This window comes from Canis lupus, chromosome 9 (assembly GCF_011100685.1).
Source record: "Canis lupus familiaris isolate Mischka breed German Shepherd chromosome 9, alternate assembly UU_Cfam_GSD_1.0, whole genome shotgun sequence".
In the NCBI taxonomy this organism is placed as follows: domain Eukaryota; kingdom Metazoa; phylum Chordata; class Mammalia; order Carnivora; family Canidae; genus Canis; species Canis lupus.
Genome location: NC_049230.1, coordinates 14,841,240 through 14,858,288, shown reverse-complemented (window position 1 = coordinate 14,858,288; position 17,049 = coordinate 14,841,240). Strand labels below are relative to the sequence as shown.

General features: G+C 42.2%; 1 protein-coding gene across 1 annotated transcript in view; it reads right to left on the bottom strand.

Moving 5' to 3' along the window:
• TEX2 (testis expressed 2) overlaps window positions 1–17,049 on the bottom strand; it is a 101,546-nt gene that overhangs the window by 42,361 nt on the left and 42,136 nt on the right. Inside the window, 2 exon segments of the mRNA XM_038546863.1 lie at window positions 14,076–14,594; window positions 14,596–15,739. Of these exon segments, the coding sequence (XP_038402791.1) occupies window positions 14,076–14,594; window positions 14,596–15,714 (1,638 nt within the window). The 5' untranslated portion in view covers window positions 15,715–15,739.

The window sequence follows — 17,049 nt, the reverse complement described above, 5'->3', positions numbered from 1 at the left end:
AGAAATAGAGTAAGTAGTGTGAGCTGTTTTGAAACTTCTGAGATTGCACAGGTTAAATGATTTATGAATAAGAGACATTTTGAAAAAAAAAAATTAAGAGACATTTTGGGGAAAAAAAGGTTGTTTCTCTCCAATTGCTTTCATTTTATTTTTCCTAGTAAGTCAGAAAATGTAGAGTTGTCCCGGGAAGCACTATCTGTTGGAAATATAATATAAACCATAAATATGCATCATGAAAATATCTAATTTTAAATTGTCTAGTAGTAATAAAAAAGAAAAAAAGTGAAATTAATTTTAACAATGTATTTAACTCAATACAGTTGACCCTTGAACATGGGTTGAATTGTGCAGGTCCACTTACGTGCAGATTTTTTTAATGAATACAGTATATTAATGTAAATGTACTTTCTCTTCATGATTTTCTTAATATTTTTTTCTCCAGCTTATTTTAAGAATATGGTATACAATACACATACTGTATAAAATATATGTTGACTATTTGTTATTGGTAAGGCTTCCTGATCAACAACAGGTTATTTGTAGTTAAGTTTTAGGGGAATCCAAAGTTATACAAGAATATTCCCGACTGCACAGGGAGTTGGTTCAGTGGTCCGTATACCCAAATATTATCATTTCAACATATAACATTAACAATTTCTAATTATATTTTACATTCTTTGTTTTGTACTAAGCCTTCAAAATCCAGCACATATATCACACATAGAGCACATCTCAGTTTGAACCACCTGCACTGCAAGTGCTCAACAGCACCATGTGGCTAGCAGCTACTTATATTAGTACACATCCAATACATAGGTTCTGGCTTTTGAGCCTAGACACCAGGCTCAAGCAGATCGATCAACATCCTCCTCTCTTCTCTTACTGTACTTCCAGGATTCTAAATTTTATTTTATTTTAAGCAATCTCTATGCCCAACATGGGGCCTGAACTCATGACCCCAAGATCAAGAGTCATATGCTGTACTGACTGAGCCAGCCAGGTGCCCTTCTTGCTCAAACCTCCAACACATGCAGTTTTATGCTGTGTTCTACACTCTGCTTTACCAAATTACATGAGAGAAGATAATCTAAGTAATCTCCAGATGAAACATCCAATCTTAGAAATTCAAAACCACTCTAAAAAGCTAACACGCAGGGCAGGGCATCTGGCTGGCTCAGTCAGAAGAGCACATGACTCCTGATCTCAAGGTCATGAGTTCAAGTCCCATGTTGGGTGTAGAAATTACTAAAAATAATAAACTTTAAAAAAAAACTAACATGCAATCTTAAAAAGTATAGAAGTAATCTAAGTAAAAGGCTAAAGTTTTTGAAAACCCTTACAGTTCTATAAGATCATTAAAAGATACTCAATTTGTGAACAAACTTACATTAAGTTTTTGCTTATTCCTCTGTTTTTTTTAGTAGAAAAGACAACAGAAAAAAAAAAAAAGAAAAGAAAAGACAACAGGACACACAGGCACATGTATTAGGACATAAGCATGCTTCAGCTCACCTGTTTACAGGATCACTGGTGAAGAGCCATTGCTCAGTACTAGTCTAACGAACTGCTGCCCCATTACTATTCCTGGTAAACTTCCTTTATCTGGTTAACAAGAATAACCATTTCCACAGTGCTTCAAGGATTTGCTCTCGACCTAGCAGCCTGAGCTCCTACCCAAGCCAAGAGCCAGCCCTCCAGAATTCTTGTTGGGCTACAACCCAAGACCCCCAACATGGCCACAGTTCCAAGATGATATGTGATTGTCCTTCGCTGACTGCTCTGACAGGTCACTCTCTACCACTTGCCAAATTGCAGCAATATTAGAACCACTGGATATATAGAGGCATGTGGAGGAGAAAAGAGTTTCAAGTCCTACACAGTTTAGGAACAAAACCCCACACCTGACCCACCTCTCACAGCAGTGAGAGGCGAGGGTAGGCCTAGGGAAACATTCTAGGAGATGCCTTCCCTTGGGAAAGGTCATGGGAGCTCCAAGTTCCCTTCTGGTTCAGGGCTGGCTTGAGCCTCCTCTTCCCCACCCACTCCTTTCAGAACCACCAGTGGCTGCATTCCAATACAAAGGGCCCTGTGACTTTTCCTTCCTTTTATCTTCCTGCTTCCTGTGCTACCATTTTCTTTTCTTCAGGTTCAGGAGCTATCAGAGGCTAGAGCCCACAGCTGCCAACAAACAAATAAATAAAACCCATGAATCAGGATTTCAATTGCACGTCTATTGTAGACAATCATTTGTTAGCTTCAGTGAGGCGTGACCTTGATTCAGTGAGGCCTGAATACTTGATTACATGACAGACTGCTGGTCAAAACACATGCACTGCAACCTACCCACAAATATTAGCAGAACTGCTGCATCTGACACACCTGCATTCCAATCCTGGCTTCACCACTTTCTAACTGCCAGGCTGGATGATGCTTATCCCTAGACTCTCAGTCTTCATGCCAGTGAGATGGTCTAACATGGCTTACTCCCCAGTTCCATGCCTCCCCCATCCCCACATCACCCTCTTCTCTGGCCATTATGAATTTCTCCATGCTGATGGTACTTTATTGAGGTATAATTTGCATGCATACTAAAAGGAAGAAATCTTACTCATAGGATATTTAAGAATAATTGTAATAATAGTTGACATTTGAGCTCCTAGTATGATCCAGGCATTTCAGGTACATTAGCTACCTCAGCCAATTACCTAAGATTTTCTAAGAGAGGTTGAGCGATTTGCCTAAAGAATGGTTAAAAAAAAAAAAAAAAAAAAGTGGCCCAGAGAGTGGCAAAGCTAGTACTTAAGCCAAGTCTACCTGACTTTGAGCCCAGTCTCCTACCTCCTCTCCATGGCATGGCCCACTTTCTGTCTGGCTAGTCATCCCCTAGGTCGTGGCAAAAGTGACATTTCTTCTAGGGAGCCTCTCTGATCACTGAGGCTCTGTTTTCTATTACCTTCCTCCTATCACTGTATCTGTTAACTGCCTGGTCTACTTAAGTACAAACACTGCAAGACCATTGGAGTTATAACAAATGTTCGTTGACTCAATACATGACTGTAGCCTAATTTGGACAGCGCCTATGGGGATTACATGAAATCTGTACAAGTGAGTTGGACAAGCTGGTGTCCCCTTCACAGCCTGCAGTAGTATTCTAGCTGCTAAGTAGAAAGAAGCACAGAGAGTGGCAGAGGTTACTTTGAAGTAGAAGGCTTGACCACTGCTCCCAAGGAGAAAAACCAAGTTATAATTGCACAAAATAGCACAGAACAAGAGAAAAGGAAACCTCAGGAAGAATCTTAAAAGATGTTAAAGCTTTTCAGGACAAAAACTGAATTAGCTACTACTCCTCTGTAGCAGAGAGAGGCAGGTGTGATGACTGGTGCTCAGGTTTCCTGATCCTCATGCAGGGCTCCTTCCAGAACATCACAAGCTTTGAGAGGAAACCTGGAGAGACTCACAGGGGCTGCTACTTGCCCCATGTCAATCAGGCAACCAGGATGCTGATGGCCATTGGAGGCTTGGGCCAAGAGGTGGCCAGGTATGATTCTCCCGCTTCTGTTCCCAAACCACACAAGTCTGTCCTTGCAGAAAGTGATCTCCCAATTGCCTTTTGATACCATCAATCAGCCAATTTCTCCCCTGTGGCTTGACCACCGCCCCAGATTAAGCTGCAAGTAGAATTTCCAGAGCTAAGCAGTCAAAGATCAAATCTTGAGAGCAGTGCAGCAACTTCAAGGCCTTCACTTGGTTCACCATATAGTGCCCAGCTGTCTACTGCTCAGCTGTTCAATAACTCTTAACCCTCAATTTCTCAGTAGGTAAGATATTTCTCTAATTTTATTTTGTTATGGGACATGGTAGTGGGGATAAAGAGTTATAGTATAGAGTTAGCAACTCATTCCATTTCAACAGCTCAATTAAAAAACTCAGAGATGCTCTCAACCCACACTAAAGCAGCTCAGACAAGCCTTGTTTCTTTCTGAGGCTGGAAATGTTAAAATGGAGACAGTGCACACACTGGGGGGACAATGACCACAGTCAGCCGGGCTGCAGCTGTCTGGCCCACAGACTGGTCCTGTGATCCCCTCTGTAAAAGGTCAGGGGTTTCTCTTCAATTCTCCACTGGATTTAGAAGTCATATCTCTCTGAAAATACAAACCACAATCTATAAATGGACTCATTTAATGCTTGGAAAGATTAAAAGCTGCAATTAACCTTTTGCAAAATAATAAAGTCTGCAAGAACTACTACTGTGTCTACTTTCAGTTACAGGGCCAACCAGTAGGTCAAGACCAACGCTCTCTTGGTCAGCTTGATGCTGTGCGGACCAGAACAAAGTGCCAGCCCTTTGGCCTGGGGAAGCTATGGGGCTTTCCCTATCTATCTTCAGTGTCTTGTAGGCTGACATTCCGCCATCATATGGCTGTGCTGGTATTTGAGGCTGCCTGTCACTCAGCTCCCCTGCATCATTCCTTCATCTAGCCTATCAGGGAAGGAGCAAATCCTAAACAGAAGGATGGAGCCAGGGCTTGGGGCCCCTGCTGCTGGAAATCATCTCTGAGGAAGATAAAAAAGTCATTACTTTTCTGTCGTCCCCAAAACTAAAACACAAGCAAGGTTTTCTCTTTGCAGGTTTCAACTCTTTTTGATGTGTTAATGGTTTAGAACTGGAGTCATCAGTCAAAACATGATCTCACAGATCATGGACTTAGAGAATATGGCAGGAACAGTCTCCTTAAATTTACAGAACTTTAGACACAAATTTGATTTTACCTGTAAAAGACAAAAAAAAAAAAAAAAACCTACAGACATATAGACTTCATGCTATGAATTATTGCCTCAAGCAAATAATCAACATTCAAAATAAACACTACTAAAAGACCTCATCAAGAAGAGAAAAAAGCCCATCAGGGGAGAGAAGCACCAGCATCAATACCATCCACATCCTCCAACTGCCTACTTCACAGCCACATCACTAGAAGCAATGGAATCAGAGCTAAAGGCACAGACTCTGCCTGGCAAAATGGCCTTGATCTCAGCTTTTCCTATCCTCCAGGGTAGCATCTACCCAATTCAGAAGACCAAAGAACACTTTTTAAAAAGTTTTTATTTATTCATGAGAGACACAGAGAAGGAGAGAGGCAGAGACACAGGTAGAGGGAGAAGCAGGCACCATGCAAGGAGCCTGAGGTGGGACTCGATCCTGGGTCTCCAGGATCATGCCCTGGGCTGAAGGTGGCACTAAACCGCTGAGCCACCCAGGGTGCCCCAAAGAACACTTTTTAAAACATACTGGTAAATAGTAGGAGAAGTAAGAAAATGAACATTAAAAAAAAAAAAAAATTGGGGAGGGGGGCAGAGGGAGAGAGAGAGAATCTTCAGCAGACTACACACCCACTGCAGAGCCCAATGGGATTTCAATCTCACGACTCTGAGATCATGACTTGAGCTGATATCAAGAGTTGGACACTTAGGGACGCCTGGGTGGCTCAGCCGTTGAGCATCTGCCTTCAACTTAAGGCATGATCCCTGGTCCAGGGATCAAGTCCCACATCAGGCTTCCTGCAAGGAGCCTACTTCTCCCTCTAAGTCTCTGCCTGTCTCTCATGAATCTTTTAAAAAAAAAAAAAAAAAAAAGAGAGTTGAACACTTAACTGACTGAGCCACCCAGGCACCTCTGGACATTCAAATTTGAAAGAAAAATAACACGATCTCAGATGAACCAAAATAACCAAGGTCTTATTTATGTTAATACATGATAACCATTAAATCATATTAACAAGTTTTGAAATTATAAAACAATAGATTAGCAAGCCAATAATTTAGTAGCCTCTAAACTTTTTAGATCATACCTCCTTATCAGCTAAAAAAGTTTAAGTATATATCCACAATATGTCCATTTACTTATAAGTTATATATATATATATTCTATCATATTACAGCTTTTATGAAGGGTAAAAAATAGGAATTAAGAGAAAAAATGAAATAATTAGCCTTTTGGTAATTTTTAGTTTTTCCTTCCTGATAGCTTTGTACTCTGTTCAGCCGACACCTCAATGCATAATAATATATACTTAGGGTAAAGCTCATCATTAATGATAATGGATATAAATCTGTATTTCAAATAGTCTTTTTAAAAAAATATTTTATTTATGAGAGAGAGAGAGAGAGAGAGAGAGAGAGAGAGAAGCAGGCTCCATGCCAGGAGCCCAACGCAGGACTCGATCCCAGGACTCCAGGATCGCGCCCTGGGCCAAAGGCAGGTGCCAAACCGCTGAGCCACCCAGGGATCCCCCATATTTCAAATAGTCTTACTGATAATCATATATTGACCTTTGCTGAAATACTTAGAAATTATCTGTATGTTAAATATTAGCAATGCTTATTTACTTTCTTAGATGGAAAGAATAACAATATATACAAATAGAGACTTTAATACTTTCTTCGTGGATAGTGTCTTCAGCAACTCATCTTGGAGACCATTGAAAAGAAGCAAAAGAGGGATGCCTGCTTGAGGGTTTGCCTTAGGTTCAGGGCATGATCCCAGAATCCCAGGATCAAGTCCCACATCAGGCTCCCTGTGTGGAGCCTGCTTCTCCCTCTGCCTATGTCTCTGCCCCTCTCTCTGTGTCTCTCATGATAAACAAAATCTTAAAAAAAGAAAGAAAGAAAGAAAGAAATGAAACAAAAGAATGAAACAGTTTACAATAGCAGCCTCAGGAACCTCAGGAACCTCCTTTCCTTGTCTTTGGGGATACAAATATCCTCTTAAAGTTTAGCTAATTTTTGGGGTGGCTGGGTGGCTTAGTCAGTTGTGTTGTGACTCGATTTTAGCTCAGGTCATGATCTCAGGGTCGTGAGATTGAGCCCTGCATTGACTCTGTGCTGGGTGTGGAGTCAGCTTTTCCTATATTCCCTCCTCACCCTCTACTCTCTACCCCCACCTCGCACATGCACACTGCTTCCAAATAAAAAAAAAAAAAAAAAAGAAGATTCTCTCCGCCTCTGTCCCTCTCTGCCACAGGCTAACTATTATATAATAAGAATAGTCTTCAATGAACTTAGTACCTTTTTTATACGTTAAAATAAATTTTAGAGTGAAAAGATATCTAGCATTGATTTTTTTCCATGGTTAATACCCTACTCTTCCAAAAAATATTATTGAGAACTTTCAGGCCCACTGTACCCACAGTCTCTCTCCCCACCCCATACATAAAACCTACAACAAAACTAAAAAGCATAGTCCTGAAATACCTAGCCAGAATTCAAAATACATTTTCTCAAGGAAATGATGCTATAAACTTAGTCATATATAAGTGAACTGGAATTACTGCTTAGTCATGTTATAAGCTGATAAGTTGAGTGAGAAATTGGCAAAATGTTGATAATTGTTAAGATGAGGCTGGGTGTTGGGTACATGGAGTTTCATTATACTATTCTCTCTACTTCTGTGTATGCTAGACATTTTCTACAATAAAAAGTTAGAAAATGAAAGTTCAAGAAAAAAATTGTTCTGTAGTCACCTGACCTCCTTAGCCACATTGTTCCTATGTAATTCAGGAAGCATTTTCTACAGAGTTAGCTCTCCAACCAATTTTAAAACACGGGTACCTGCTTGTGAGGGCTGCCTGCAGCTGATACTTCTCAAATGACAAGGGATGCTGGGAAATAGCCATGTTTATAAAAGCCATCCATAAAATTCAAGTGACAGGATGCCTGGTGGCTCAGTGGTTGAGCATCTGCCTTTCAGCTCAGGGAGTGATCCTGGGGTCCAGGATGGAGTCCCACATCAGGCTCCCTAAAGGGAGCCTCCTTCTCCCTCCACCTATGTCTTTGCCTCTCTCTGTGTGTCTCTCATGAATAAATAAATAAAATCTTAAGAAAAAAAAAATCAAGTGACCCATTACGGGAGCAGGATATTTTCAGTTCAGTATAATATAGAAAGAAATGTTTTTAAAAAAATAATGTTCTCCCAACAAAATTATTTTTACATATCAAAACCAAAGCCTATATTTAGAGAATGCAATTATTTAAAAAATCTATCCCTCTTACTAAAAATCTAAATGTGATATAACCCAAGGAAAAAAGGTTCTCCAAAATTCATTTCTGTTAGTCTTGCAATGGTGGAAACATAATTTTAGTCGGCCTTTTGGGTCATATCTTTTAAAAAGAGACAGATCATCATTCCAGAAACCAACATTCTACTGTTGTGTTCTGCAAGTGGTCTGAAAGTCTGAGATAAAGAATTTACCTGTGAATATAATTCAAAACTGTATGAGTCATATAGGCAAACATAAATCCAAGAACCTTATGAAATCTTCAGGAAACTTATCATTACAGACATGTAGAAGCATCAGTGAGCAGGAATAGCACTGAATTAATTAAGTACACTCCTGGTCAAGTGACAAGTACATTCTTCGAGAAGTAGCAACCAATTTGCTTAAGAATGCTCAGGAAAAACAAATATCCCAAATGCAATGTTAACGCTAAATGGCTCACTCTCCCCATTCCCAAACCTACTCTTTCCCAGGGTTCCCAACTCACAGTATCTAGCTAGTCACCCAAAGTAAACCTCCCAGAAGGTTACCACACAGGAGCTGCTGCTCAAAATGAAGCCCTGGGACTCTGCAGCACACACACGGCTGGCTCTGCCTTGAGCTAACAAACCCAGGCTGCCAAGCTTTCAGGCACATTAGCGTCTCCTAACATTTTGGTCTCACCCACTGGCTTTCACGCATTCCACTTGTCACTTGGTGGCTGTCTAGCCACCTTTCTCCTATTTGCTGCTTCTCAGCATCAGCATGAATGTATGAATTCATCAAGTATGAAGATTAATGTATGAACATTAAGAACAAGCAGGCCTTGGAGGAGGCTCTAAGAGTCGTTCTGTGGGCTCTGTGACAACTATTTGGCCTCATGGAGGTTTTGACTGCTTCTGTGCCAGTGGAGAGAGCTGCTGACTGGCAGGGTTGAGTGAGAGATAGTGGAGGGTCATGAGGCCAAATCAGCTACATACCAGTCTTTGAGAACAGCTACTCCTTGGCCACTAACCAATCTTTGTGGCTCTCCATCCTACATACTCACCACAGCAGCAGGGTCATTCTTTTAAAGATTTTTAAAAATTCATTTGAGAGAGAAAGAGAGAGGGAGCAAGAACATGAGCAGGGGGAGGTCAGAGGGAGAGGGAGAAGCAAACTCCCACTGAGCAGGGTACTCAATGCTGGGGCTCAATCCCAGGGCCTTGGGATCGTGACCTGAGCCAAAAGCAGACACTCCACTGACTGAGCCACCCAGGCGCCCTTGTAGCAGGGTCATTTTAAAATACAAATGTCCACACTAGATGGAATGGTAAAATCACCTGGATAAAGTACAAAAGAGCTTTACTTTTCTCCTTCCTTTCATCTTCATGTGAAGTCTCATTGAAGAAAAACTGCAGTGCTTTCTGAATTGTTTATGGAGCCAATTTAGGACTCCGACTCTCAGTCCTGGACCCATCAATGAGAACTTACATGCCTCAGAAGTTTAAAAACACACAGTCTCCTAAAATAGTCCTGGAGCACTAACTCTCCGGCCTGTCTGGTTCATGGGGTTCCCAGATAAGAGTCTGCTTAGGGCATGAAGTGCGTAGGATCACTGTCAATGGGCTGTGCCTCTATACTAGAGATCTTTATCACAGGCAGGTTTTATAGCCTATGTCTGTGAATTTTTTTTTAAAAGTTTCCATACCTTCCCTCAATAATTGCACCATTACATCCTCTATAAAAGCCAATGGAATAGTACCAGATCCACAGAAAATAATTCAAAACCGCTAATTCCCTAAACCAAGCTATTTTCAAAAAGTGGCTTTTTCAATCCTAGAACAGGTTCACAGATCTGTTTCATAAAGAAACCAAGGCCAATCTCCTACATCTCTTTTATTTTATTTTTTCCCCCAGTTTGTCCCCTTTTTAATTGTACACAGAAGGCAGAGTCGGGACAATCTACATCTCTTTTAAAGCCATAAATCTAGACAGCAGAAATCTAGAACCTGCCACCATTTCCATTTCTCTAATACTCGACTCGGCAGATGCCAGCAGTCATTTTCCCTTGAATTCAGGAGGCCCCCACTGTATGAGTGCAGGTAAGAGAAAAGCAGACTTGCTGCCAGATGATTTCTAAACAGTAAACACCAATTTCCAGATCCTGTCAAAGATGGACCATCTTGGCCTTTTCACTGCAGTAGGAAAAGAAAAAACTCTTCATAACCTTATTTTCTAGTAATTATTTTTTGTCTTCTTAAAAGACCACCCCTTTCAACCTGACTACATTTTTTCCTTAAGTAACAGGGATTTCTTATAAAAAGCAACTTCATTAGGAGATGACAGGGTCAATATTGCCTCACCAGTTACATTTCCTAATAAAGCCTCATTCATTCATTCATTCATTCACTCATTCACCATCCATCCATCTACCCACCTATTCATCCAATAATTATTTATCATGTGCCCAATATGTGCCAGGTGCTAAGGACACAATGATACAATGGACATGGCCTGTGCATTCATGAAACCTATGGTTACTGGAAGAGATGAACAATAAACACGCATATAACTAGGGCTCTTATAAGTACTATGAAAGTGAGGCAGAGAAGGCTAGCTGTGCTTTCAAACTTTGGGCATTTTCTTCCTCTAGCTGTTGCAGGGAAGAAGCTGTTCATCCAAGTCCCAGAACCCCGGACATTTTGGAGGACCATGTGACTAGCTAACAGCGGAATGTGAGTAGAAATCACGTGTGTCACTTTCAGGTCCAGGCATCATCAGAAGGTATGTCTTCTTCTGCTTTCTCCTTCTCCTTCTGCCAGCTGAATGAAAGAACTCTAACACCCTAGGGCAGGGGTCAACAAACTGAGCCTGAGGCCTATTTCTACAAAGTTTTATTGGAACAAGGCCACACTCATTTATTTATACATTGTCTGTGGCTGCTTTCCTGCTACAATAAAAAGTTGAGTGACTGCAACAGAAACTCATGACCCACAAGCCTAAAACATTTACTATCTGGATTTCTGAGAAAGTTTGCTGGGCCAGAAGCTGGAAGGAACTTGGGCCTCTGAATCAACACGTGCGGATGGCCACCCACCCACCAGGAATAGCCATACTGAACTGTTTCGCAGGCAAGATACAAACTTCTAATTTGTTAAAATAGCTAGTGTTATCCTACCTCATATAGAAAGTAAAGCACAATGTCCAATGAGAAAATATAACAAAACAGATGCTCGAAGTTAGACTCCAGCATACTTTCCTTTTCTCACTACAGCATTTGAGTCCTAAATTTAATGTCAACACTGCTAAATACTTTAAAGTTGTCATATTTTTAAAATGGTGGGATCCCTGGGTGGCGCAGCGGTTTGGCGCCTGCCTTTGGCCCAGGGCGCGATCCTGGAGGCCCGGGATCGAATCCCACGTCGGGCTCCTGGTGCATGGAGCCAGCTTCTCCCTCTGCCTGTGTCTCTGCCTCTCTCTCTCTCTCTCTCTCTCTCTCTGTGACTATCATGAATAAATAAATAAAATCTTTAAAAATAAATAAATAAATAAATAAATAAATAAATAAATAAATAAATAAAATGGTTCCCAAGAGTATGATCTCCAACTCAGTAAAATTAATTGGCCCAAAAAACATTTACATTTGAAGTCTTTGGCTTACAATATACAACCTACCCTTCTAATCTGTAGTAGTGTCCCTTTTTAAAAATAAAGTATTTAGCCAGGTTTCTAAAAAACAGCCCTGTATACCCAACAAAAGAACTCAGGCTAAAATATAACTTTTCCTCAAGAGTAATGAAGCCATACCAAACAAGCTAAGGCTAAGAAGGAAAAAGAATTACCAAAACAATCAGTATTGTTCAAACATCAATCAGAAAGAATATTCATAAAACAGCATAAGATAATTTGTCAGTCCATGACTGCATTTAAGGAAAGTTAGGGCAAAACATCTTCCTCTTTAAAAGAATAATTAGTACTGCTTGGCCCGACCACTCACAGGCTATTAGTCAGGAGCAAGAAACCTAACTTTCTGTGCCTCCATTCCTCATGAGCACTCCCTAATTAAAAAGGGTTGGGATGAGAATTAAATGAGAGAATGTACCAAACACCTTTTTCACTATAGGTGTTCAGCATCCCAGGGATGCCTTTACTGCTTCAGTGATGCGATCAAAACAACCATACATATTTTCATAATAAAAATGAAACCATCTTTGAACTACTAAAAAACTACCAAAAAACAAAGAAATAAACAAACACACCAAAAAACAAGCATTGGCAAGGATATGGGGAAATTAGAACTCTTGTGCTCTCTCGGTAGGACAGCTAAAATGGTATAGCCACTGTGGATAACAGTACAACAGTTCCTCAGAAAAATAAAAACAGAATTACTATCTGATCCAGCAGTCCTACTTTTGGGTATATACTCAAAAGAAATGAAAACAAGATCTCAAAGAGCTATCTATATACACCCATGTTCACAGCAGCATTATTCAGCGTAACTATAACATGGAAGCAACCCAAGTGTCCACTGATGGATGAATAGATAAGGAAAATGTACCATATATACACAATGGAGTATTATTTGGCCTTAAAAGAAAAGGAAGTTCTGACTAATTCTGATTATACTAAATAAAATAAGCTAGTCACAGAAAAAGACAAATGCTGTCTGATTCCACTTTATGACATACTCAAAGAGTATTCAAAATCAAAGATGAGTGAACTATGGTTGCCAGGGTCTAGGAGGAAGGAAGAAATGAGGAGTTACTGTTCAATAGGTATAGAGCTTCTGTGGTACAAGATGATAAGAGTTACAGGGGTGGGTGGTGGTGATAAAGTGCACAGCAACGCAAATGTACTTAATGCCACTAAACTGTACTCTTTAAAATGGCTAAGATGGTAAACTGTATGTTATTTGAATCTTACCACAATTAAAAAAACATATATAGGGACACCTGGATGGCTCGGTGATTGAGCATCTGCCTTCAGCTCAGGGTGTGATCCCAGAGTACCAGGATCGAGTCCCACATTGGGCTCCTTGTATGGAGCCTGCTTCTCCCTCTACCTGTGTTGGGTCTCTGCCTTTCTCTCTCTCTGTGTCTCTCATTAATAAATAAAATCTTTAAAAAAAACCCATATATATATATATATATAAAACGTGTATGTGTGCCTATGACTTACAAACTATATAAGCTACAACTATATATTGTGTATATTTTGAGACACATACACAAAACCCAGAAGCTTTTTAAATATGCAAAAGTAAATATGAACGGAAGTTCTAATATTTTCTTCCTGCACCAGGATGGATCAACCTGACACCCCTTGAGAGGCCCAACCTGAAACTGTCATGCACCGGAAAGTGAGGTCTCTTTCTCCAGCCCACATCTCACTGCACACATAGGAAAGAGCAGTGCCAGCCGTGACCAGCCACTGACATCAATTTGCCTTCTCTTTCTCCTTTCCTTCTCTGGCATTCCAGGAGTGCTGAACCCTTCTCCAGGGTCTCAGGAATAGGCAATCCTAACAGTCTTAGCTATAACAAATCCTCAGCAAGTAACAAATCCCTGGAAAGTTTAAATGTTTTTTTTTTTTTTTTTTTTTTTTTAATTTTTATTTATTTATGATAGTCACAGAGAGAGAGAGGCGCAGAGACACAGGCAGAGGGAGAAGCAGGCTCCATGCCCCGGGAGCCCGATGTGGGATTCGATCCCGGGTCTCCAGGATCGCGCCCTGGGCCAAAGGCAGGCGCCAAACCGCTGCGCCACCCAGGGATCCCCCCTGGAAAGTTTAAAGACTGAAATACAAACTGGATGTAAATGCTACTCTCTAGCATCGCGGAGATCCTTGAAAAACTACTTGATGGATTGGTAAAACCTGAACTAGGATGAGATTTACCAGAGAAGTCTCTCGGGCATCCCAAAAACAGGGAGATCTAAAAGCCTTAAAAACAGTGCTGTGTGAAAACCCACAACAATCAACTAAAATAATGAAGTTGGATTTAAAATCAGGCTGGATGGGAGAGAGCACGTGTGCACGCCAGCTGCTGCAGAGACTTACCTTTAGTATTTCTGGTTCTTTGATCTCCAGAGATCTTGTGTTCCGGTGTTGTAGGTTTTTATGAAATCTGTGATATTTATGAGCACTTGGTGGTGTAAAAAACCAAATCATGCAAACCGCAGTCATGAATCCAAGACCAATTCCCAGAAAGAGTCCACTCACATAGTGGGGTAGAGGGAGGATGAGGTACCCATAGACACACATTATAAAGAAGCCCAGTGTCTTCACTGGTAATTCTGGGTGCTGCACGGCCAAGTGGGCCTCGTCCTCACTGTCAAGGGTCAGACCATCATCTGCCAGCACCTCCGGCTTGAGAGGGACATCCGGGAGCTTATCAACTGTACTCTCCACCTCCGCTTCCAAATCAAAGTCCTCGGTGTACAGTTCGCAAAACTCTTCATCTTCTTTGCTCACTAAGGCAGACAAGGAGCATTTCTCGAGCACAAGAGAGCTGGTCTTCAGGCCTAAGTCCTTCAGACCGCTTCCCTGGGATGCTTTAGGCTCCGCCTCTCGAGAAGGGCTCATCCGAGGACCTGGGGTGGTCACTTCCGGGGACACTGGGGTCACTCCCGGAGCCGTCCCCCTCGGAATCACACTCCTCCTCCTTGATGCTGTAGTTGTTATTGCTTTCCAAGTGGCCGTTCAGGCTGGACAGATTGGAGAGTTCTGAAGCACTTGAAGATAAGGCTTTGGGCCTGTGGCTGCCACTCTCTTCCCCGATGATTTTACTGAGGAGCTGAAGGGGCTCACATATGACTTCTGAAAGGCGGCGCTTCGTGTCCTCAATTTTAGCCTCCATTTCGGGCACTTTAAAAAAGGAGCGTGTGTCAGAGGGAGAAGTGAGTGGGGAAGAAGGTGCAGTTTTGGAGTCTCCCCCTGTGTTTCGCGGCTGTGTGAACTGCTTGAACAGGTGTAAATTGAGCTTGGAGTCGGGTGGTTTGTAGGACACGGTATCTGACTCCTGCCTGGAGGTGTCTGTGGACAGAGACTTAACTAATGTCTTCATCAAGTGCCTGTGCCGCGAGGGGTGTGGGGATTCTTTTGGCTCCACCTCGGTCGACAGGGACTTCACAAGGCTCATGAAGGGTTTTGCACTGGAAAGCGTGGAGGATGAGGCACTGGATGAAAGGATTGGAGACTTGGAAGGAGAGGACAACGGGGAGGAAGAACTGGTCTTCTGCTCCGAAAGAGATGACACGCTGGGAGAGCTAGCTAAGGGCCCTGACGAAGACGACCCTGGGGAAAGAGCCAATGGCACTGTACTTAATACTTGCACTGCTGGAGGAGGGGACTCCAACAGCTTTACAGTGTTCTCGGAGACGGGCAAAATGGCAGGGGACACGGACAGTCCATCTGCCAGGATGGGCTGGGCGGCAAGGCCAGTGGAGTCATGGCCACCCTGGGATTCAAGATAAAGGTCTTCCTTGGCTTCGAGCCCCGTTACAATGCTTTGGTCGTCCAGCCCCTCCTCGAGGTACTCCCTGAACTCCTCCTCCTCTTCCTCCTCCTCCTCCCCGGATGCCGAGAAGTGAATGGCGATAGTGTCTCGGGACACGGACCTCTGCACGTGCACTCTGGGGGCTGATGGTTTTGGCATGTCAATGGTTTTCTCGGCATGGCGACCATCCAGACTTGTCATTGCCGGCTTCACGAGGGCTCAGGCTCTGTGGAAACAGCAAGGAAACCAGAAGTCAGAAAGCCTTTTCTCCACAGGAGAGGCTGTCATGTGCACACTGGAGCACAGATGAAGCTCACTTCCAAATGGTGATTATGCTTTTACTTGGCAGATGGCCACGGTTTTTCACTTGAGCAGGTTTGATGGTTTAATTTTCACCAGATAAATCCCAGTTAGGCATTCTCTTTTATGAGCAAACTACAAACCGGTACTATAAATGCCATGCAATCTATCTGACTTCACAACATCTGAGTAATCGTTTCCTCCCTCTTAACTGGCTCATTTCTACCAGCCATTCTATATTTCAACACTTGGAATACCCGCACAATAGATGTCACCAACATTACTTCGGAAGTCCAACAGGATAGAATGCAGCAGCCTGATGATTTTGAGGATCTTGGAACAAAAATTTCACCACTGTTTTCTAGCTATAAAAAGCCAACCCAGGAGGATTATTGCTTCCATTGCTATTTTCCCAGCAATCCTAACAATTATTTGGCTTGCTTCTCCCACCAGGACTCATAGTATCCTGCCACTGCAAAGCAGCAGCAAAGTCTCCAAGGGTGGAAAGGGAAATCTCTAAATGAATTGCTATCACCTGTTGGCTTCTTTATTCCCCAAACGGCAGAGTACTTAGGGAGCCATGAAGACATGGCCATATTCTGGGGCTTCAGGATAAAGGAAACATATTTTAAACTGAAACCAGGATTCAGAGGGCAGGGAAATTAAGTATCAATGCTGCAACCTACCACCAACCAAGAACTCTGTTAAGGGCTATGGTGAGAGACATGGAAGCTATGCTTCCTGCCCTTCTGGAGCTTAGCAACCAGCTGGGGAGAAGACAGCTGAAAAGCTGGGGAGCAAAACAGAAGACACCAAGCTGCCCCTGTGACATCTAGTACATTACCTCTCTCCCTATTCACTAAAGGCCCCTTTACTGGACACCACACATCGTGACCCTACAAAATGGAAATTAATACCACAATCTGGAAAGAGACCCTGTCAAAGGAGCTAAAACACACTTGCGGAATGAACTTCAGGTGTTCTGAGGAGGCTGAGACCAGTGTGGGAAACAGGACACCTGCTCAACTTTTAAAACTGATGGGTAAGGGACACCTGGCTGGCTCAGTCAGTACAGCACATGACTCTTAATTTCAGGGCCATGGGTTCAGGCCCCATGTTGGGTGTGGAGTCTACTTAAAAAAGAAATAAAAATAAAATAATAAATGGATGGGCAGGTTGTGGAAGAAGGGGCATGATCAGAAAGCAGTGAGAAGGTGTGAAGATGAGCATGGGCAT